At 52.1% G+C, this 22,103-nt stretch overlaps 1 protein-coding gene across 4 annotated transcripts in view; it reads left to right on the top strand.

Moving 5' to 3' along the window:
* Positions 1 to 22,103, top strand: part of SLC2A9 (solute carrier family 2 member 9) — a 117,003-nt gene that overhangs the window by 48,752 nt on the left and 46,148 nt on the right. For all 4 annotated transcript variants that reach the window (XM_066384527.1, XM_066384528.1, XM_066384529.1 and 1 more), the window contains 3 exons: positions 4,514 to 4,674; positions 14,823 to 14,947; positions 20,164 to 20,309. In XM_066384527.1, the coding sequence (XP_066240624.1) occupies positions 4,514 to 4,674; positions 14,823 to 14,947; positions 20,164 to 20,309 (432 nt within the window). The remainder of the gene's footprint in view (positions 1 to 4,513; positions 4,675 to 14,822; positions 14,948 to 20,163; positions 20,310 to 22,103) is intronic.

The raw sequence follows: 22,103 nt of genomic DNA, 5'->3' as shown, positions 1-22,103 counted from the left end.
GGTAAAGTCTAGATGATGGCGTACTGGGCTGTTCCGGGGGCCCAAGTTTTTCAGAATTTCCTTTCTTTTCCCTGTTTAACTGTCCTGCCTTCTGATTGCTTGCAGCTAAGCACACTGCCCTTTCTCCTCGCTTATTCTCCCTCAGGCACTTCTTGATATACCCTGGCTTCTCGGTAGCAATATCAATCCATACATCTATATACAAAAACTGATCTGGGTGGGGCACCCGATATATGATAGCTCGTACAGCAAACACAACAGGGAGATCAAAGGTGCCATCAGCGGGCCAGCCAACGTTAAGACTCGGCCACTCGAGCTGACTCAGGGTGCGGAGTGTCTCCCGATCTGGAGCTGGTCTGCCATATCCCTGAGCTCGTTTCTGAAAGTCAGAAAAATTAGTTAGTACACAATCCAGTGGGGAATTAGGGACAGACTCCTTCTGACCCATTTTGCTGCTTTCAGTTTGGATCCTCTTCTTTTCTGCTTCCTCAAGGAAAAACCACACAAGAACTACCGTGCTTAAAAGTATAAACAGACTTAAACACACACAAGCAAGCTTCTCATTTGGATTTCCCCCTCTCATTGAATTGCCCGACAGTTACGCAGCGCAGTGCAGCGACTTTCTAATGTGACCGGTCACTTCCTAATTTTCAAACTCGTCTCAGAGAGCGGCGTCCCGCCTCTGAGAGTCCTGGGTAGGTCACCAGCAGTGTCCTGCCTGCTACCACAGGTGATATGCTCCGGAGCCCAAAACGAAACCAAATGAGGATCCTTAAAGAATACTTACTTAGCTCGAGCTGTCTCCTTGGTCTCCGACCCAAAACTGTGCCGAGGCAGATCCCGGGCGAGCCCCCAGCTGAAGCATCCACCCGGTATAAAAAAAAACAAATGTCGGAGACTTTCAGAGGTATAGATGTAACTTTATTGGCCAGTTTCACCTGCGCAGGGGTGAATTCCCGAGATGTCCGTCCGGGGAGACACCGTACTCAGTAGGAGCTGCAAATGGGAAGGAATCGCCCCTGGCGCTTACAGCTAGTTCCTTATATATCCTAAGTAAGCAAGCATATACAGAAGCAGAAGTGGCGCTTACCTATTCGCTAAGGGAGTTGCACATAGCATAGCAACAGGGGCTGGGTCTAGCTCATTGGCGAACTTCAAACATAGCAAACATAAACTTCTGATAAGGGTCTCTGACCAATGGAATGCAAACGTTTGTCTTCCTTTGTTCTCAGCCTTACAGGGTCCCTATCCTTACCTCCCTGTCTCTGCTTCTATACTCTGGCAATCCCAGCACACTTTCCTGAATTTAACAATTTGATCTTTTCTTGATTCTTACATCTACCACTAGGGTGGTTGTGAGGATCAGGTGAGATACTTTATATGTTTTGGCAGAGTTTCAGTAGTTGTAAGTGCCAACCACAATTTTGTCTGATTGAAGCCAAAAATGAAGTGTTGGAAGAACAATGAGCAGCTCGCAGGATCGGTGGTGGGGCTGACCAGCCAGGCTCGGGAGTGCTGCAGCCTAGGGTAACACCCCAAAGCCCGGCCGGGGCGGGTCCTGGGGGGTCCCCTTAGCCACCCCTGCCAGCTACTGCACCTGGCACAGGACTCTCAGCTCCCGCAGGGGCTCCTGCTGGCCCCAAAGCCAGTCCTGTAGAAGAGCTCCCCTGCTGCCAGACAATTCCCGGGCCCATTTCTTAGCTTCAGGTGCATCGTGCAAAGTCCAGGACTCTGATTGGCTGAGCCCTTGTCACATGTCCACTCCCTAGCTGCAAGGAATGCTGGGACGGCAAGTATCAGGCGTGGTGAACCTCCATAGTGATGAGGGGCCTCTGTTTCCCGCAGGGCTCCTAAGGCAGGAAGGTCTCCCCAGTGGAAACAGGGCTTGTGACCTCGGTAGCCAAACGGATGACAGGTGCCACTGGAGCATGTGGAAAGCAAGGGTCGATGTTAATGTCCAGCCGCTGACGGAGAGCACAGTCCCTACTCCCAGAGGCCGCACGGAGCACCTTGGTGAGGGGGAGACAGCTGGCTGTTTGGTGGCCTCCGTGAGAGGGGACAGTTATGTGCATGCAATGCTGCCATGGACATTTGGGTCGATGCATCCTAGGGAAGGTGGCGAAGGTTTTTGGAGGAATTTCCTAGAAATGGATTTTTTTTTTTTTTTTTTTTTTTTTTTTTGTATTTTTCTGAAGCTGGAAACGGGGAGAGACAGTCAGACAGACTCCCGCATGCGCCCAACCGGGATCCACCCGGCACGCCCACCAGGGGCGAAGCTCTGCCCACCAGGGGGCGATGCTCTGCCCACCAGGGGGTGATGCTCTGCCCCTCCGGGGCGTCGCTCTGCCGCGACCAGAGCCACTCTAGCGCCTGGGGCAGAGGCCAAGGAGCCATCCCCAGCGCCCGGGCCATCTTTGCTCCAATGGAGCCTTGGCTGTGGGAGGGGAAGAGAGAGACAGGAGAGGAAGGAGGGGGTGGGGGTGGAGAAGCAAATGGGCGCCTCTCCTGTGTGCCCTGGCCGGGAATCAAACCCGGGTCCCCCGCACGCCAGGCTGACGCTCTACCGCTGAGCCAACCTGCCAGGGCCTAGAAATGGATTTTATGGGTTATAGATTAAGGGCATCTGCAGTTTTACTAGATGATGCCAAACTGTTTACAATCTGAAGTCCCACTGTGAGTGCAGGAGACGACACGGCTGCTGGACCACTGCTTGCTACCAGACTTGCTCATTTCCAGGCTGCTGGAGGTGGCATGAGCTCTACCCAAGAACGAGGCGGCCCTGCTTCGAGCCCTTGTTTGACCCTCACGCCAACCCTGAGACAGCAGTGATCAGTCCCGTTTTGCAGAGGAGTAAACCAAGACCCAGCTGGTTTAAATTATTAGCAAATCATGACACTGGGATTCACGGCCGGGTCTTTGCAGCCTGAACCTATGATTTTTCCACGATGTCGTATGCTGGCTGCGGAGAGATCTGGGGGCCCACACTGGGTAGCAGTGGGTGGTGGAGCGTCGCGGGGATGAAACCCTCTTGGGGCGTGTAGTGCAGTGACCTCAGTCTGTGATTCACATCAGAGTCACCCGGTCCCCATCCCAAACCCACCGCATCAGCACTGATAGTGATGAGGATCTAATGGGCGTGAAGCGGAATCTCATTGCAGCTTTAATTTGCGTTTCCCTGTTGACGAATGATGTTGAGCATCGCGTCATTAGTTTACCGGTCATTTGAATTTTCTCTGGAGTCGGTTCGGGTCTTTTGCTCATTTTAACTTGGGTCATTTGTCTTCGTACTGACTTGTTAGAGCTCTTTATGAGTTGTGGACGCAAGTCCTGTGTCATGTATGTGTTGCAAATATGTTATCTCAGCCTGTGGCTGGTCTTTTCATTTTTTCAAGGTGTCCTTTGAAGAACAGAACACTTTCATTTTGATGGGATGCAAGTGAGCACTTCTCTTATGGTTGGTGTTTTTGTGTCTTGAATCTTTGCCTTCCCCGAGGCTGCAGAGATTTTTCTCTCATGTTAGGTCTGTGCTTTGTTTTTTTTTTAAGGTTTTATTTACTGACTTTACAGAGAGGAGTGGGAGGGGAGGGGGAACAAGAAGTGTCAACTCATAGTTGCTTCACTCTAGCTGTTCACTGATTGCTTATCATATGTGCCTTGACCAGGCAAGCCCAGGGTTTCAAACCGGTGACCTCAGCATTCCAGGTCAATGTCCTCTCTGTCCACTGCGCCACCACAGGCTAGGCAGGTCTGTGTGTTTTTAACATGTTTGCCAGAGGATTTGGCTAGGCACTGAAATCAGGGAATCCCAGGTATCAGGGTCACTGTACGTTTGTGATCAGATCTGAGTTCCACTCCAGGTTTGACACTTACTAAGCAAGTCACTTTGTCTTTCAAAGCCTCGATTTCTCCGTCTGCAAAATGAGGTAGAAAATAGGGTCCATCCACAGACTTCGTTAAAAGGGGCCAATGAAACAAAGCTCAGAGCCCTGGCCAGTTGGCTCAGCGGTAGAGCGTCGGCCTAGCGTGCGGAGGACCCGGGTTCGATTCCCGGCCAGGGCACATAGGAGAAGCGCCCATTTGCTTCTCCACCCCTCCGCCGCGCTTTCCTCTCTGTCTCTCTCTTCCCCTCCCGCAGCCAAGGCTCCATTGGAGCAAAGATGGCCCGGGCGTTGGGCATGGCTCTGTGGCCTCTGCCTCAGGCGCTAGAGTGGCTCTGGTCGCAATATGGCGACGCCCAGGATGGGCAGAGCATCGCCCCCCGAGGGGCAGAGCACCGCCCCTGGTGGGCGTGCCGGGTGGATCCCGGTCGGGCGCATGCGGGAGTCTGTCTGACTGTCTCTCCCTGTTTCCAGCTTCAGAAAAATGAAAAAAAAAAAAAAAAAAAAAAAGAAACAAAGCTCAGAGAGAATGCAGCCAAGCCCTAGGACGGAGAAAGGACCCTGTAACAGCTGTGTTATTGACACAGCAGCGGCTTCCAGCAGCAGGAGTAACATAGTTTCTTGTTTGTTCTCAGTACATCAAGGCCTTTTACAACGAGACGTGGGAAAGAAGATATGGACACCCAATCGACCCGGACACCCTGACTCTGCTCTGGTCGGTGACAGTCTCCATATTCGCCATCGGTGGACTCGTGGGGACATTAATGGTGAAGCTGATCGGACAGTTTCTTGGAAGGTCAGTGGGGGCTATAACGTTCATGATATGTCTGTGTTACAGGATCCCAGCAGACAGCAAAACGCCACTTAGTTCACCTGGAGAGATTTTAATGTTGGGGGGGGGGGGGCAAGGTCTGGAAATAGGGCAGCGGAGACTAAGGAGAAGTGAAGCCAGGGACCGTGGGCTGTGGAGCAGGAGCGGAGATTGTGGAGCGTCTGGGCTAAGTCTGAGCTCTACTGTCCAAAGCGGGTGGGAGTCGGGAAGAAACACCCTGGCTTCTCTCCTCCACCCCCCACCCCGCAGTCAGTTGCAGATGCCTCCCATTGGTCAAATGCAGGTGGAAGCCGGAAAAGCCCTGACAGAGCCTTATGACCTAGGTCTAGCGGACCAGGTCCCAGGGCACAGAGCAGGGCTGGAGGGAGGACACGGGTCCATCGGCAGGAGCCAGCAATGGGAAACAGCACCGTGTCTTCCAGGTGTGTGCCGTCTAAGCACGCATAGCGTTGCTTTTTAAAACATCAGGTGCTTCGACGGTCTTCCGTTATAGGACTTGGGCGATCATTTATCTAACCAGTTCCCTTGAGATAGACACGTGGGTTATTTCAAACCGTTCGCCTCCAAAGACGGCTGCAATACGTGTGAAAAACTTCACGTAGAAATTCCTCATCCGGGCGCTCTCTGGTCAGACCCCCTCAATCTCGGGAGCCTCATTCCTCACTATTTATTTATCATCATAGATAGTCCTCTCCGATCCGACTGATTTAACAGTGAATTCTCCCAAGGGCTCTCTTTGTCTCCTTGCTTATAACTTCCTGGGAGATAGATACAGAGGTGTCCGTGGGGAAAGTAGGGACTCGGGAGCATTTGTGTCTGAACTTGAATCGTGAGTCTTCCGCTTACCAGCTAGCTGTGTGCCCCTGGCCAAGTCATGTCCTGGATCTGAGCTTCAGTTTCTTCATCTGCGGAAGGGACGCCACTGTCCCTCCCCTGCGGGGACGGTTAAGAGCCAGAGACAGTGAGGAGGGAGGGCGGCCCATCGGCAGTAGCTCGGGAAACAGAAGCTGTTATTACGTACCCTTGTTCTCATCATCACCTTGGCCACCATCCATAGGTGTTATTCCAACACCTCCCCGTATCAACTGACCTGAATTGGAGAGGAGATTTATCAAAACCCAGGAAATCGCCCCAGACCTCGGGGGGCTACCCACCGGTTAGGATGGTCACCACCCATCCCTTTCCACGTGACCTCCCCTCCCCACCACGGAGCACGTTAGAATGATGCTGTTTGAGAGCAGGCACCGAATTCCTCCTTGCGGTGCCCGTAAGATGGGTGGTGCCCCAGTGACTTTATCCTTGTCCCCAAGTCCACTTCCAGGGCAGTGAGTCCTAGTAACTCAGTTCTGGGGAAGCATGATGGACTAAAGCTGCTATTTTCTGAGGTTCCCCCGTGTCCCCGGCACTCAGACTCTCTGTTTAGTTCTCTCTGCTCCATGGGGTCTGTAGATGGGGACTAGGCGTTCAGAGAGCTCACATGGTACCTGAGCTCCGGTTGGAGCCAACACGTGACAGCCACAGTGTCATGGTCTTTCTCCTGTGCCAAGTAGATCTTTTTTTTTCCCAAAGTTAGAAGCGGAGAGGCAGTAAGACAGACTCCCGCATGCGCCTGACCGTGTTCCACCCGGCATGCCCACCAGGGGGCGATGCTCTGCCCATCTGGGGTGTTGCTCAGTTGCAGCCAGAGCCATTCTAGCACCTGAGGCGGAGGCCATGGAGCCATCCTCAGTGCTGGGGCCAACTCTGCTCCAGTGGAGCCTTGGGTGCAGGAGGGGAAGAGAGACACAGAGAGAAAAGAGAGGGGGAGGGGTGGAGAAGCAGATGAGTGCTTCTCCTGTGTGCCCTGGCTGGGAATCAAACCCGGGACTTCCACACGCTGGACTGACGCTCTACTGCTGAGCCAACCAGCCAGGGCCCAAGTAGATCTTAATTAGGAGGCTACTGGCAAGGGTACTGAACAAACCAGGACTGTCTGACAACAGAGAAGTGGCTGGCTGGCCCCAGACTGGCACCACTGGCCAGGGTCCCTGAGACACTGTTGCTGAACCCCTGACCCAAGCTGGACTCTGATCTCAATCTCAGTTCAGTGGAGTGTCCCAGTTCGATGAAGTCATCTCCAGCCCCAGGCTCTGTGGCCTGTGGCATATCCCTGCCTGGTCGTTGACCATGGGCAATTTTACCCTAAGGGTGCCCCATAAGAAAGCTCTGAACCCAAGCAGATGGCATAGGGCAAGGGACCCTGGAATTGGGCTCAAGATGCTGTGGCCCAGCATGTCCTGAGTCCCCAGCTTGCCAGGCGCATGACCCGGGACTTGGCCACCTCCCCTGTCAGCCAGCACCCACCCCACGTGCACAAGGAAGACGATGACGGTGGCCTCAGCAGCATGTCAGCGACAGAAGCAAAAGGAAAGCAGAAGAGGAGACACATTGGAGAGACACGAAATTTCTAGGCCATAGTCCTCGGTCCCTCGGATGCAGAGATTATTAGATCAGAGGCGGTGTTGTCCTGCCCCAGGCAGCTGCCGAGTCCTGCGTCATTCACAGGAGAGTAGAAGGTGAATCAGGGTGATGCCTGGGCTGAAACGGTAACTGGTGGGAGGAGAGGCCGGAGAAATGGAGGACGGTTGCCATGTGTTTACCGCCTGCTACGTGCTGTGCTTGACCTATGGCGCTCCCTATAGCTCTGTGCAGTATTCTTGTCTCTGTTCTACACGGGACGAATCCGAGGCCCCAGAGGCCCAACACGGTGTCCCAGGTCCCAAACTATACAGTTGACCTGAAAATCCAGACCTGGGTCTGTTTGAATGCAAGCCCACGCTCTTGCTATCACGTGGTGCCAATTGCAGCGCTTCTCGAGGCCTCATTGTTGGTCCCTCCCGGGGGGGGGGGGGTCCATCAGGAAGGAAGAGGAGGCTGGGCTCAATGTGCAAGGCTGGGGTGGGGCCAATGGAAGGAAGGGCCTGGGAAAGAAGTTTACCTGGAGCCAGGCATCCTGGGAGTCGGGTGGGTGTGGTCACAGGCCGGTCCACTGGGGGCTGGTCCTGGCTAGAGCATGTTAAACTTGTCCGTCATTCGGGAGAGGGATGAGGACAGGGGAGCACAGGGGGCCAAGGACTGTCCCTGGATATGAGCCACCCTTTCCCTGGTCTCAGAATGCAGGTTTCTTGTCTCCTAGACTCTCTGGTTTGGAGAGTTCTGGCCACAGAGAATTGTTTTTGAGCCCCAGTCCGTCGTTGTGGCCATGTGTCCCCTGCTTGCATGGCTCTAGTGACAGAAGTCCCCTGCTTCCCTCACGAGACAGGATGATGACCATGTTGGATCACAGACGCTGGCTACAGGCTCAGCTTCGAGTCTGATACTCACAGCTCGTGGGCCGAGGTTGAGTGCCTCAGAGTCTCCAGGCCTCACTGAGTGCACAGCCAGATAAAGACTGAGTAATAATGGCCGTGTCAGAGGATTGTCCCGCGGATGTAGAATGTCCATCTCAGTGATCGGTGCCAAGTCAGCGCCCAACCTGAGCTCCCTGCCATCCCCACCACGTCCATTATCAGCTCTTCCCAGGGAGCGTCTTTCCATCGCTGGGCAGAGCCAATGTGAACATTCTTTAAATGGCACTGAAACGGGCCTCCTTTGACATCATTGGATCCAGTTCTTCCCTTGGGAGCAGAGAAGAAAAAACAGGTAGATGCCAGGATACTCACATGAGCTTTGAGGTCAGATCCTGGGTCCGCCTCTTGGGCAGGCCACCTACCCGTGCTCATCCACTCAGCAAACACTTCTCAGCGCCTCCTGGGAGCCAGGCACTGACCCTGGCACTTGGGCGCCAGAGACCAAGGCCTGTGGCCTGGGGCTGGTGCCGCAGTGGGGGAGGCAGGCCCCGAACAATCGTTATGACCAGGTTCTGGCTCCGGAAAGTGTACGAATGGGCAGGGGAGGCAGTTACTTTTTAAATCTGTGAAGCTCAGATAAGCAGGCCCACCTGAGGGAGCCTATATGAGGGTCGAGTGAGGTCATATTTACACAATGCTCCGTGCCATTCAGGAGGCTGTTTGAATGCCTGTGACAAGAACCCAGAGCAAACTGGCTTACAGCCCAAATTCAAATGGCTCCCATAACTGAAGCCCAGCAGCTCACATGCTACCGTAAGGAAATCTGCACCCTCTGTCCCTAGGCTCTGCCTCGGTCGGTGTTGGCGGCGCACACAGGCGGCCTTGGCCCTCGTCAGGGGAAGCTGGCCCCGTGGGCTCGGGCAGACGTGGGTCCCGCTAGCCCTCCTGGTCAAACTGAGGGTTCTAGTGAAAGTCCCAGGCCGGAACCTCACTGACCTGCGTGAGGGTGCATGCCATGCCCCTGGGGCTTCTCAACCAGAGGTGGGTTTGCCCCAGCAGGGGACATTTGACAATGTTCAGATGCATTTCTGGTTGTCACAACTAAGGGATGCTCCTGGTCTCTAGTGGGTAGAGGCCAGGGAAGCAGATCAACACCCTACACTGCACAGGGACCACGGAGAACTTCCAGCTCCAAATGTTAACAGTGCCAAGGTTGGCTTCGGGGCAAATACCATTCTAATGTACTTGAAATTACTGCATCGAGTGCCCATTCCTGGAGCCGCCACTAGGTGGAGACATGACCACCACCAGCCCCCACACTGAGAGTGAGGGCAGAACACTTTCTGGAGGGGAGTCCAGGGACTCCCCACCAGAGGAAGAAGGACGGATATTAAACAAACACCAGCAACCAAGCACCCTGTATATCACGCCAGGCAAATAGCAGGTTCTCTCAAAAATATCATTTTCCCCTCCTCTTTTTCTACCTCAGTCTTTTAAACTGTGTCTCTATTCTATAGTCGTAGGGAAGAGCGTTAGCGCCCCAGTGTGGCACAGGGGTGGCATGCATCAGTCAGCTCGCGCGGCTGTAAGGAGGTCTCCAGGCGGGGTCCTCCACTGCTCGGAGGGTTGGGAAGATGGTCAGGACCAGCCAACAAGATCAGGGCAGACCCACCTCCGAGTGACATCTGGAACGCGAGAGAAAGAAGGAAGGGGTGACCAACTGTGTCCGACACTGCTGAGAAACGGGGACGAGGCCAGGTGGATCGAGCAACAGGCAGGTTGCTGGTTGCCAGGACAACAGCCATCTCCTGGGCACAGTGGGGGAGACCACCGCGGGAGTGGGTGGAAGAGAGAAGGAGAGATGGAGACATGGGGACCACACACGAGAGGCTCGTTTCGAGGCGTTCTGTGCAGGGGAGCGGAGACAACAGCGTGGTGGATGGAGGAAGAGGGAGGACCGGGGGCATGTTGTATGAGTTTTCTTTTAAGAAAGGGGCTACAACAGCACGTTCGTGAGATGTTCCAGCAGAGAGAGAAAAACGCGTAGTCAGGAGCCAGAGGGGAAACTCGCTGGAGGTGACGGGGTGGGCCACGAGCAGGTAATTGGAGGGATGGGAGTGGGGAATCCGTCCACAGGAACAAGGGAAGGCCGAGTGTGAGGGCGCAGATGCAGGTAGGGCTGTGCAGGTGGGAGGGACACGTGGCGGTCTCTCCGGGATCCGTCCACAGGAACAAGGGAAGGCCGAGTGCGTGGGCGCAGCTGCAGGTAGGGCTGTGCAGGTGGGAGGGACACGTGGGGTCTCTCCGGGTTGCGTCAGCTCTCTCAGTGGGGTGGAAAGAGGCTGTCAGCTGAGAAAGAGGACCAGGGAAGCTGTAGAGAGACACATGAATATCCTCTCAGAGAGCAGACGTATGAACGGGGAGACTTTAGAACGTTTGCCTGGGGCTCTAACGCCCCCTGGAGATTGATGGTCACAGACTTCAGGTGAGACCAGTCAGCATCGCTGTGTGTTTTCTCCAGCCCAGCTGTGCTTCGTGCTGCGTGTGAGGTCAGCCCACACCCAGCGCGGGTGGGGGTTCTGCCAAGAACATGTGATGGAGGTGGGTGGGTCCGTGGGTCAGGAGTTGAGCGTGTGTGGACGTTTAGAATAATGGACCTTGTGATTCTAGCTGGGGATGCAGGCGTGGGTGGACCGAGGAGGACGACAAATGGTGGCAACAAGGAACCATCTTGGCCTGTCAGCTTGGGGCTTGGTCAGGCTAAAGAACTGTTGGAAGGTGGGTGGTGGGAGCTCGTATCTCCAGAGGTTTCCCATTTCAGTAGGGCTTCATGAAAGTCCTTTCTAAGTCACACTGAAATAGTATCTCTCTGTGCCTTCCATCCTGTGATTTCAGTGGATCAAGTTAGAGCGTGACATCGTGGAAGGCAGCGCTCACACTTTCTCCAAGCCTTCTCTCATCCAGGCTAACTGTCCCCTGTCCCTCTGGCCATTTCTCAAGGGACATGGTCTCCACCCTCCTCATCACCCTCTCACTCTTCCTTCTATGTGGCCCCTTATACTGGTCTTCTGGGAAGATTCTTCACTACTGTAGAAGTTTAAAACAATGAGTCAGGTGTCCACACTGGTGCAATGGGGGACACAGTCCCCCACATTTCTGGTGCAATGTTTGTCCCCAGGAAAAAAACGGCAGCACAAGGATGAAAGTCCTTGTCTCGGAACTCCCATGAGTCAGCTTCGGGAACTATTTGCAAATAAGGTTTCCATTCTCCCTGGGACACTGCCAGGCTCGGGGTTAATTCAGAGGAGGAATGTATTAAATATGATGAACTTGCCTCAAGGGTGTGCAGCCCTGTTTCAAGTCAGACTTGAATGTGCTTTTAGCGTGCCCGCAGAGCACAAAACACACCATCGAATCTAATGCAGGAGCTCAGGCCGGAACCCTTGGGGCGTCTTTGGCTCCACTTCCTCCCCACCTCCATCCAGTCCATCTGTAAACCCCATCAACTCCGCCTTCAAACCACGCCAGGGTCTGAGCACTTCCCACCCGCTCCGCTGCGGTCATCTGGGTCCACGTCACTCTCAGGCTTGCCCGATCCCTTGCAGTAGCTTTCCTAGCGGTCTCTGTTTCCACACCCACCCCTACAGTCCGTGGTCAACAAAGAAGACCGAGTGGTCTTGTTCAAACGTAAGCCAGGCCACGCCATTCCTCTCCTTAGAACGCCCAGTGGCTATCCATCTCACTCAGGGGAAAACTCAAGTTGTTATGGGCTTCCTTGGGAGCAAAAGCCACAGAGGAATGGAGGGAAAAAGACATATTCAGATGTGCTTGTGGGAGGATAAGTGGACAGAGAAGGAACGAGTTCTTTACTGAGCAAGGGGGTAGCCAGTGCCCAAGGGACACCTTACATCAACCCCATCCAGATGCAGGCAGAGAATGTAGCGGCGGGGGAATGAGGGGGCCCTCACCTCCTCCTCTGTGGATTGAAGAGTTCACCAACACCGACAGCTATAGGCGTTAAGGATGAAACGACACGACGGAAGGCAACTTATGTAAAGCCGCGCTCTGTCTAGCAGTCTGCCAAGGATCTCTCACTGAGTCTGCACCGTGGATTGAGAGTCTCTAGGCACAGACCCAAGAATCTCTATTGCTAGGAGCTCTATTGGTGAATCTGTTGAGCAACCGGCTTGAGACTTGCCCAGGAATGCTAGCCTCATTTATTATGATCGCCATGCCTATCGTCCTGGTATCAAATGTCCAGTTCACCTGTCGTTGATCAGTGGACAATGTCTATGGGGGGTAGGGGGAATAGGAGTCAAGGTCTGATTTCTAGTCAACCCCTTTACTTCTCACCGTCTGCAGGTTATAGGACGCATTGTGTTGTCCAACATCCAAGAACGCTCCGAGTCTGTCCCCAGTTTTCCTCTCCTGCCTCGCCTCCCTCGACAGCCTCTCCACGAATCTGTCTAACATGAGACTCTGCTCCAACAGGGATTTGTCCTAGGAGGCCGTCAAGGGCAGAGCTCGGCCCCGGGATGGGGCTGCAGGACTACTTGGAGTGCTAGTGAGAAATCATTTCTTCACAGGCAAGCGAGCACCAGGCCCAGGATGGAAGGTCAAAGGGGAGAGGCAGTACTGCTCAGGCCCGAGAGCCAGAGCCACACCGTCAAGGTGGGCAGGTTGCTGGGACATGTGGACCAGCATGGGGCTCTGAGGAGTAACACCTGCTGCAATGGAAGCACAGGGAAAGGGAGCAAAATACCTGCTCCTCCCCTTCCCACCCTCCAGACTAATCTCAAGCTTCTCATTGGCCAGTCCTACCAGGAAACCAGAAAGCAAAGGCATGCTGGGAAATGTAGTTCCTTTTGAAACAGAGCAGGGCAGAGATAAGAGAGAAGATTGGGGGACCCACAGGTCCATGATGAACACAATTCCCAGTTAATACTCTCATAGCTTCTGTATCTTTACTTCTAGAAGCCACAAATGTCACCAACTGACCTTTGTGTGATGGACGTATTTGATGTCTGTGTCCCTAACTAGGTTGAAAAAGCCCATGAGGGTAAGGACCGGGATGACATTGGGTGGTGTATCCAATGTCCAGCACTCGCTCCATACTTGCTGAGTAGGTACACGAGTGAAAGCTTCTCCAGCAAGGGTCCAGGCCTTCTCACCACTCCCTCTGGTCATTGTCCTGCTTTCTTCTTAAGGCCGACCTGCCAGTCCCTTAGAGGACGGAAGGGCGGGGCTGCAGACAGGAGCGGAGGGCGCACTGTCCTGTGAGCTTTAACGAGTACCGGAAATTAGTACCTTCAGGCTCAATTCCATTGAACCTGAGTCTGTGACCTTCTATTATATCACAGTAAGGGTAGTCCGTCGACACGGGACTTTTTGCTTTAAGTCTCGGCTAATGCCTCTCTTTTTTCCCATCATGAGGTCCATGAAAATCAATTTTTAAAAAGTAAGATTGTATTTGTTTTTTGAATAATTAATACACAAACGAGGCTTAATTCTCAAAAGGACCAGATGAATGTGAAGTGAAAAGTTCCTTCCGCCAGTAAGTCCTCCAGCCTCTCAGATCTCTCCGGAGACAACCAGTGTTAGCAGCTCTCTGTGTGTCTTTTCCAAGGGGTGTGCTTTTCTCTACGCACTGTGTATCTTTTCCAAGGGGTGTGCTTTTCTCTACGCACACGCACACATGCATACACACGCACACGCACACACGCACACACACGCTTCTTTGTCACGCAGACTGTTTCAGACTCTACACCAAGTGCTGTACCTTGCTCTTTGCACTTAACAATCTATCTTAGAACTCTTTCCGTGTAGGAGGACAGGAGGTGCTCTCTCATTTAATGTCTACATAATGTGACAGCTTGATAGAAATGTCATGATTTATTTAAGTAGCGCCTTGTTAATGGGCCCCTGGGTTGTTTCAGTCATCCGCTCTTATCATAGAAGACGTTGCAATGAGCAGTCTTGGAACCATCATCACTGAGCTGCATTAGTCATTAACCTTGGGATTCTCCAAGAAGATGTAAGCAAGGGGGGAAAATTTAATGGAAAGTTTGGGGCAAGTCAGAAATAGTGAAAAGAGCTCTGGCCTGGAGAGATCTGCCTCCTAAAAGCAACAACAAAGCCCCCTTTCCTATCCCTAGCTTTTTATAATTTATAAAACAATTTGATATATAGGGAAAAAATATTCTGCGCGAGGCTCAGATGTCTCCCCAGCTCCTGGACCCACCAGCTGCATCACCTCAGACAAGTCTCTAATTGGTCTGTGCCCTGGTTGACTTCTCTATAAAATAGTAATAGGAATATTACCTACCCGATAGGGTCATTTTGAGCCGTAGATGAGCTCCTCATGCAGAGAGCTTATAACGAGGCCTGTCCCAGAGCAGGAGTGGGGTACGTGTGAGCCACCCTGACCATTTTGCAGGGGAGGAAGGAAGACACAGAGCAGTGAAGTACAAAGTGACCTAGGTCACACAGCAAGAGAGCCGATGCAGGAACCAGGGTCCCAGCCCTCCCTGCAAGTCATGCTTCTAAACATGAGGTTGGTCTTAGGGATGTGTTCATAAAACAGTGGTAATAGTTCATAACACAGCGATCCATGGTCACGATAGTCAACCCCAGTGGTGAACCCAGAGGGAGCAAGTGCCTTATTCAGGATCACAGCGCCAAAGGTGGCCGTCGGGGGCCAGTGGGGACCCTGCTCTTGGAATGGACAGGCCAGCGACAGCCTCATGGTCAGGCCTCATCATCAAACCCCTCTTTTTCTTCTAGGAAGTACACTTTGCTGGTCAACAATGGGTTTGCGATTTTGGCTGCGTTGCTGATGTCCTGTTCTCTCTGGGCAGGAGCCTTTGAAATGCTCATCGTGGGTCGCTTCATCATGGGCGTGGATGGAGGTGAGACCATGGCCAGGGAGGGGACAGTGACAGGACACACTCCTGGGGAACATTGTTATGTTACCTGGGGACGGTGAAGCTCAGAGATGCATGACAGTGAAGTGGTTAAGGGTGAAGGCTATGGGCTCAGACTGCCTGGGTTCTGCCACTTACCTAAGTTAATTTCACTACGTGGTCTGTCTGTATCAGTTAGGTTTTGCTGCATAAAAAATAATAAAAAACATAGAAAGATTATAGATCAAGACCTTGCTGGGTTACTTCAGCAATGTAAGATGGGCTTAATGCTTGAAAACCAACCAGGGTAGTATACCATGTTCACAGAATATATATATATATATATATATATATATATATATATATATATATATATATATATATATATTTTTGTATTTTTCTGAAGCTGGAAACGGGGAGAGACAGTCAGACAGACTCCCGCATGCGCCCGACCAGGATCCACCCGGCACGCCCACCAGGGGCGACGCTCTGCCCACCAGGGGGCGATGCTCTGCCGCTACCAGAGCCACTCTAGCGCCTGGGGCAGAGGCCAAGGAGCCATCCCCAGCGCCCAGGCCATTTTTGCTCCAGTGGAGCCTCGGCTGCAGGAGGGGAAGAGAGAGACAGAGAGGAAGGGGGCGGGGTGGAGAAGCAAATGGGCGCTTCTCCTATGTGCCCTGGGCGGGAATCGAACCCGGGTCCCCCGCACGCCAGGCCGATGCTCTACCACTGAACCAACCGGCCAGGGCCACAGAATATATTTTAAGAAAAAAAAACCTCATAGAATTATTTGGATATGTGCAGAAAAGTTATTTGGTAATATTCAATTTTCATTTATGGTAAAAATAACAAAAACCAAACAAAAAACTTTTAGCCAACAGGGAATAGAAGGAAATTTTCTTAAACTCATAAAGGTTATAAATAAAACCTACAGCAATCATTCTACTCAATACTAAAGTGGCAACAGGTTTTTCTCTGAGCTCAGAAGCAAGACAGATGCACGTTCTCACCAGTCTGAGTCAGTGTGGTCCTGGAGGTCCCAGCTAGTGCAAATAAGGCCAGCAAAAAATGTTTTAAATAAAGGATAAAAAAGATTGGGAAAAAGGAACTAACGCACAGATGACATGAATGTATAAGGCATCTAAAAGAATCTATACATAAACCTCAGAATAAACATATGAATTTGGCTAGCAGGGTCTTTGAATGAAAGGTCAATATACCTGTATAGTTGAAACACTAAATGCAGTTTTATTTCTATATAGAAGATCAATACACTAAAAAAAAAAAGTACTGTGTTCTTGCATAGAAAATGCAATTTACAAACTATACCATTTTACATATTATAACACCCCCATTTAATACCTAGGATAGGCCTAATGAGAAGTGTGTAATACTTTCACACAAAAACACCTCAACTCTTATGGAGAGAAGTGGAAGAAGGCAGGTAAACGGAGGCGTATTCCACGCTGAGAACTGGGAGACCCAGTGTGGTGAAGGTGCTGTTCTTTCTGTGTTGGTTCAGAGACCCAACACCAGCCTGGTCACCTCCAGGCAGGCTTTGTGAACTGGAAATTGCAGGCTGCTTCTGAAATGCATGTGGCAACACAAAGTGCAGAGAACTCAGGAGAAGATCTTCCGGAAGGAGAAAAACGGGAGAACGTACTCTGCGGGATGCCCACACTTCCTACAGAGTCACAGTGGTCGAGACAACGAGGATCAGTACAGAGGCAGAAAGGTAGAGCAGTGGGCTGGAAAGGAGCTGGCCGAAGCTGACCCGTCCATGTTCCGACACCGAATTCATGGCAGCAGTGCAGCTGGGGAGCTGAGGGGGAAGTGTCCTTTCCAATAAACGATGTCACGTCAGCTGGGGTCACCGGTGTGTGGGAGTTCCGGACCCTGGCAGGCTGGCCCTGGGTTATAATCGGGAGCTAAGGGAACAGGCCCCAGTGGCTAGTCTGACGGGGCTGCAGACCCCAAGCATCGAGCAGAACGTCCATAAGCGTACCCTGGCTTTGGGGCTTGGAAAAGTTTATGTGACGTTTGTGTCCAACGTATCTTTCTGGAAGCGTGGCTTCCTGCGGGAGTTAGGGAGGAGAGTGGTGATATCAGCAATGTAAAAAGAACCCCTGTTTGCTTACACGAGGTCATAGGAAACTTCTGCAGTCGCGGCTTAGGCTGCTGTTCCCACACCGTAGCTGTGTATGTAGAGCAGGCTTGTTCCCAGGGGTCGTCTGTGTGTCCCTGCCGGGCCCCTCCCTGGGGAGCTGTCCGAGGGGGACGTGCGGACAGCACACCCAGCCCGTGGCAGGTGGCACACTTAACCAGCCCTCCGACATTTTGGTCCGTTAGTAATGAAATCTGAACGCGGCGGCTTCGCCCATACCCCTCGCCCGTCGCAGGGGGATGACAGCCCTGCAGAGGAGAGGTGGAACAGTCAGTACTCCAGAGGATAACAGAACGCTGTTCTCACCGGGTTAGGATCGGGGGAGACTTCTGAGGCAGGCGAGGAAAAGCACTGGGTGGAAGGGAAGACAATCAGTAAACTGGACTCTGTTAACATTAAAGACGCCTCTTCATCGCTGGGGAAAGGCAAACCGTAGAGAGCAAGAAAGTGTTCGCCATGGATGAAATTGGCAAAGGGCTCCGACCCAGAACACAGTAAGAACTCTCACAAATCAGTAAGAAAAAGACAGAAGAGAGGCCAAGAGCTCGAACATCTCTTCAGGGTGCGCACGGTGCCCGTGGGCAGGAGGTAGTAGGACTAGGCCAGGTGTGGGTCCGCGCCCTCCCCCACCCCCAGGCCACCTCTCTGACTCTGTTGTTTCCTTATTAGTTTTTGTGTGTGTGTATGTGAGAGAGAGATGATAATAATCAACCCCAGTGGGTAGGAGGAGCAATAGGGTAAGAACACTGACCGGTTTAAGCATCTATCAGGTGACCACACATCAGGCAGGAGCCTTACGTGTGGTCATGTCATTTCCACGGCGGCGGGGGTAGACAGCAGTTATTACCCTTATTTTATAGGCGAGGAGGGAGGCTGAGACGAGCAAAGCGAATTAGCTCGACCGAGGCCACAGGTAGGGACAGCAGGCTCTGGGACTTGAGTCTGGCACCTTCTTCCCTCTGTGGCACTGCCCCCTAAGCAACAGTGTGTGACATTGGGGGACAGCCACTATTTTCACGAGGCCAGGTGCTCCCAGTATGTGTGTTTTGATTAAAAATCCGGATGTCATCTGGTCTGTGTGGTGACTTTGCAGAGTGTTCCCGTCTCTCTGCACCTTGAGCGCACCTGCCTTTCAGGTGAACCAGAGGGAGTTACCCTGGCCGAGACGCAGGGACTGCAGTCCTGCTTCTAACCGGCTGGGCATTCCCTTCACTCTGTGTTTTAGGAAGGGCCTCCCTGTACGCCAGCAAGTGGGGTGCATCCAGCGTAACTTGAACCACAGTGATCGGAGCCTGAAGTGAGGCGGGAACTGGGCCGGAGGCATGGGGAAGTGGAGGCAGGAAAGACGGTGGAGATGCCCTCACAGTCTGGTGAAAAATCAGACAAGAATAGTGAGTGCTAATCATACTAACTTGCACAGTGCTTTACGATGAGAGAAGCACCCAGCACGTCTTATTTAGTGCTCACAGCCATCCTAGGGAGTTTGGTTCGGTTCTTATCCGCATCTTGTGGACAGAGAAACCGAGGCCGGGAGAAGCTAACTCCCCGCTCGGGGCCTCTCAGCTTGCACGACGCAGGATTCGACCAACAGGCAGCATGACTCAGGAGGGTGGGTCTGTGCTCCAAGCAAGCCGCGGGCCTGCCTGGGATAAATGCATCTGCAGACATTTATTGGCCTATAAAGGGCCTGAAGAACAACCCTGCCCAGGTTTGGGGGGAAAACAGGTTTTCTTGAAATGGACAAGGACTCATGTTATTTTTATTAATAGAGCCTTTGTGTGTGCAATATATTATAGTTTGCAAAAACATTTTTATAACGTTTACTTCTTTTATGCAAAATATTAGTCATAAGCTTCTGAATATGTAAGTTTATCTCAAAGGTTATAAGGTCATGTGTGGGTGACGTAGTCTATAAAATGCTTTAAAATGAGTATGACAGAATCAGCCAAAACTGAGTGCCATGAGTAGTGCAAAGAGGTGCTGTTAGCTGGTGGGAAGTTCAAATTCTGGAATCAGAGACCTGATTGTGGGGCATGTAACGTCTTTGGGCATCTCTGGATGTCACTTGATGACCTTGAAAGTTACTCAACTTCTCTGTGCCTCAGTTTTCCAGTTTTAGAATGAGGATAATAATAGAACATTTACTTATAACTTTCTGAACCATCACACCACCATCATCATCACTACCACCATCATCATCATCACCATCACCACCATCATCACCATCACCATCACTAACATCACCACCATCATCACTACCATCATCATCACCACCATCACCACCATCACGACCATCACCACCATCATCACTTCCATCATCACCACCATCACCACCATCATCACTATCACCATCACTAACATCACCACCATCATCACTACCATCACCATCATCACCAGCATCACCACCATCATCACCATCATCACCACCATCATCACCACCATCATCACCATCATCTTCACCAACATCACCACCATCATCATCACCACCATCACCATCATCACCACCATCATCACCACCATCACCACCATCATCACCACCATCATCACCACCACCATCACCACCATCACCACCATCATCACCATCATCACCACCATCATCACCACCATCATCACCATCATCTTCACCAACATCACCACCATCATCATCACCACCATCACCACCATCACCACCACCATCACCACCATCACCACCACCATCACCACCATCACCACCATCATCACTACCATCACCACCATCACCATCATCACCATTATTAGCTATTCCCTCTTCTCTGAACTCCCCCTCCCAGCCGTGCCTTACGGATGAAATGGCACAGTGCACGTTAAAGCATTGGCAGTTTGTTTAGACTCTAAACTAGAGCAACAAACTAGACAACAAACTAGACAACAAACTAGAGCACTGGGACCGGTGCTGTGGCTGCTGTGCTGTCTCTGCAGAGGTGAAGCAGAGGGAGGTGCTGTGACCAGCATGTCCCTGGGAGGAGACGGCTCTCTCACTGACCAGTCCCCCTCCCTGGGAGGAGACAGCTCTCTCACGGCTGCCCTGCTTCCCTCGCAGGCATCGCCCTCAGCGCGCTCCCCATGTACCTGAGCGAGATCGCGCCCAAGGCGATCCGTGGCTCTCTGGGACAGGTGACTGCCATCTTCATCTGCATTGGTGTCTTCGTCGGGCAGCTGCTGGGCCTGCCTGAGCTACTGGGCAAGGTGAGTGAGGCTCATTGTACGCCATCATCTCAGCTCCCTGTGTCCCTTGCAGGACAAAAGACAGAGTTGAGCTCTTCCTCCAAAAGCTTGTCCCTGTGCCTTGGAATGCCTGAGCATTTAAGCCTTTCTCTTATTATTGGGGGAAAAAGTTATTGTTGAGCACTTTTGATTGTTTTTTTAAGGACATAAAGAATACATAAATTCTAACTTTACAGAATGTTCAAATCTCCCCACCCCACAGCTATTACCACTCAATTAGAATTCATTTAGGCTTCTGCAAACCTATATAAACCCTCATAGATTTTTAATGATATTATACAATATGCATCATTCTGCAACTGGCTGTTTTCATTTAATGTATTTTGGGCATCTTTCCAAGATGTTTTGCTTAGCTCTACCTCACTCTCAAACCTTTCTTTACTACATAAATATGTAATCGCCCAGTCTCCTGGTTCTGGCTTTCTGTCTGGGCAGCAGGAAGGCCTGACTTTGAATCCCAGTCCAACAATTTACTTGCTGTGTGTGGCCTTGGCAAAGACGAGCCGCCTCACCCAGCTTCGGGTGGGGCAGGGTGGGATCAAGGAAAGCTTCCCAGAAGAGCGGGCCTCGAAACTGAGCCCTAGAGGGTGAGCCAGAGTTAGGAGGGTGATGACGGGGTTTGGGCAGAAGACGTTGCAGAGAAAGGGGGTAACTGAAGAGAGGGCCACGAGACGGGGAACCGCCCTGTGAAAGGACCACGACTGGCATGGGGGCTGAGGGAAGAGCGTGAGGTGCGGCCCCTGTTCACTGAGCTGCCATTGACCTTGACCTGGGGGAATAGAGCCCTAGCAGGGGGTGACTCAGCGAGACTGAGTTAGAAGGTGGCTTTGGGGGTGGGAGAGGGCCAGGGTGGGAAGGGTGGAAGGGAAGAGAGCGCGGGCAGGAGGCTGTTGTGATCGGTGTGCGTGGTAAGGGGGTGAGGGGGACTGCGGCAGTGGCCCTGGGCAGTGGTCCCCAACCTTTTTGGGGCCACGGACCGGTTTAATGTCAGAAAATATTTTCACGGACCGGCCTTTAGGGTGGGACGGATAAATATATATATATCACGTGACCAAGACAAGCGTCAAGAGTAAGTCTTAGGCGGATGTAACAGAGGGAATCTGGTCATTTTTTAAAAATAAAACATCGTTCAGACTTAAATATAAATAAAACGGAAATAATGTAAGTTATTTATTCTTTCTCTGCGGACCGGTACCAAATGGCCCACAGACTAGTACCGGTCCACAACCCAGGGGTTGGGGACCACTGTCCCTGGAGATAGAGAGGAGGGGCAGATGAGTCCAGGACTCGCTGCCTGAGCATCCGACAAGGATGAGGGAAGTAGACGCTAGGATGCCTCCCAGGGATGCCGAGGGGGAGGGAGGGGGCCACGCCCTCCAGGTGCCAGGCTCCAGGGAGCTCGCCAAGCCCTGTCCCTGGGGAGATGGGGGAGGTATGGAGCTCTCATTGCACAGGTACGGTTGGTTTTCACCCTTTTTTTTTTCATGGCACAAACACACAAATTACTAAGGTCAGTGCCCCTGACTAAATACAACCATTTTCATCTCATGGCACAAATAAATTAGTTACTAAGGAAGAAGAGGTCAGGGCCCCTTTTTCTTTAGTAATTAGTTTGTGAGTACGTGAGAAACAAAGGTTGAAAATCACTATGTCCGGAGGTCAGCCATGGGGCTACAAGTTCCAACCCTCGACTGGACTGGTTGGCTCCCTCAGCCACCAGCCGCCATCCTAACGTGCTCTCCAGAAGTCACCTCA

This window comes from Saccopteryx leptura, chromosome 5 (genome assembly GCF_036850995.1).
Source record: "Saccopteryx leptura isolate mSacLep1 chromosome 5, mSacLep1_pri_phased_curated, whole genome shotgun sequence".
Taxonomy (NCBI): Eukaryota; Metazoa; Chordata; class Mammalia; order Chiroptera; family Emballonuridae; genus Saccopteryx; species Saccopteryx leptura.
This window is presented reverse-complemented; position numbering and strand designations above follow the sequence as displayed.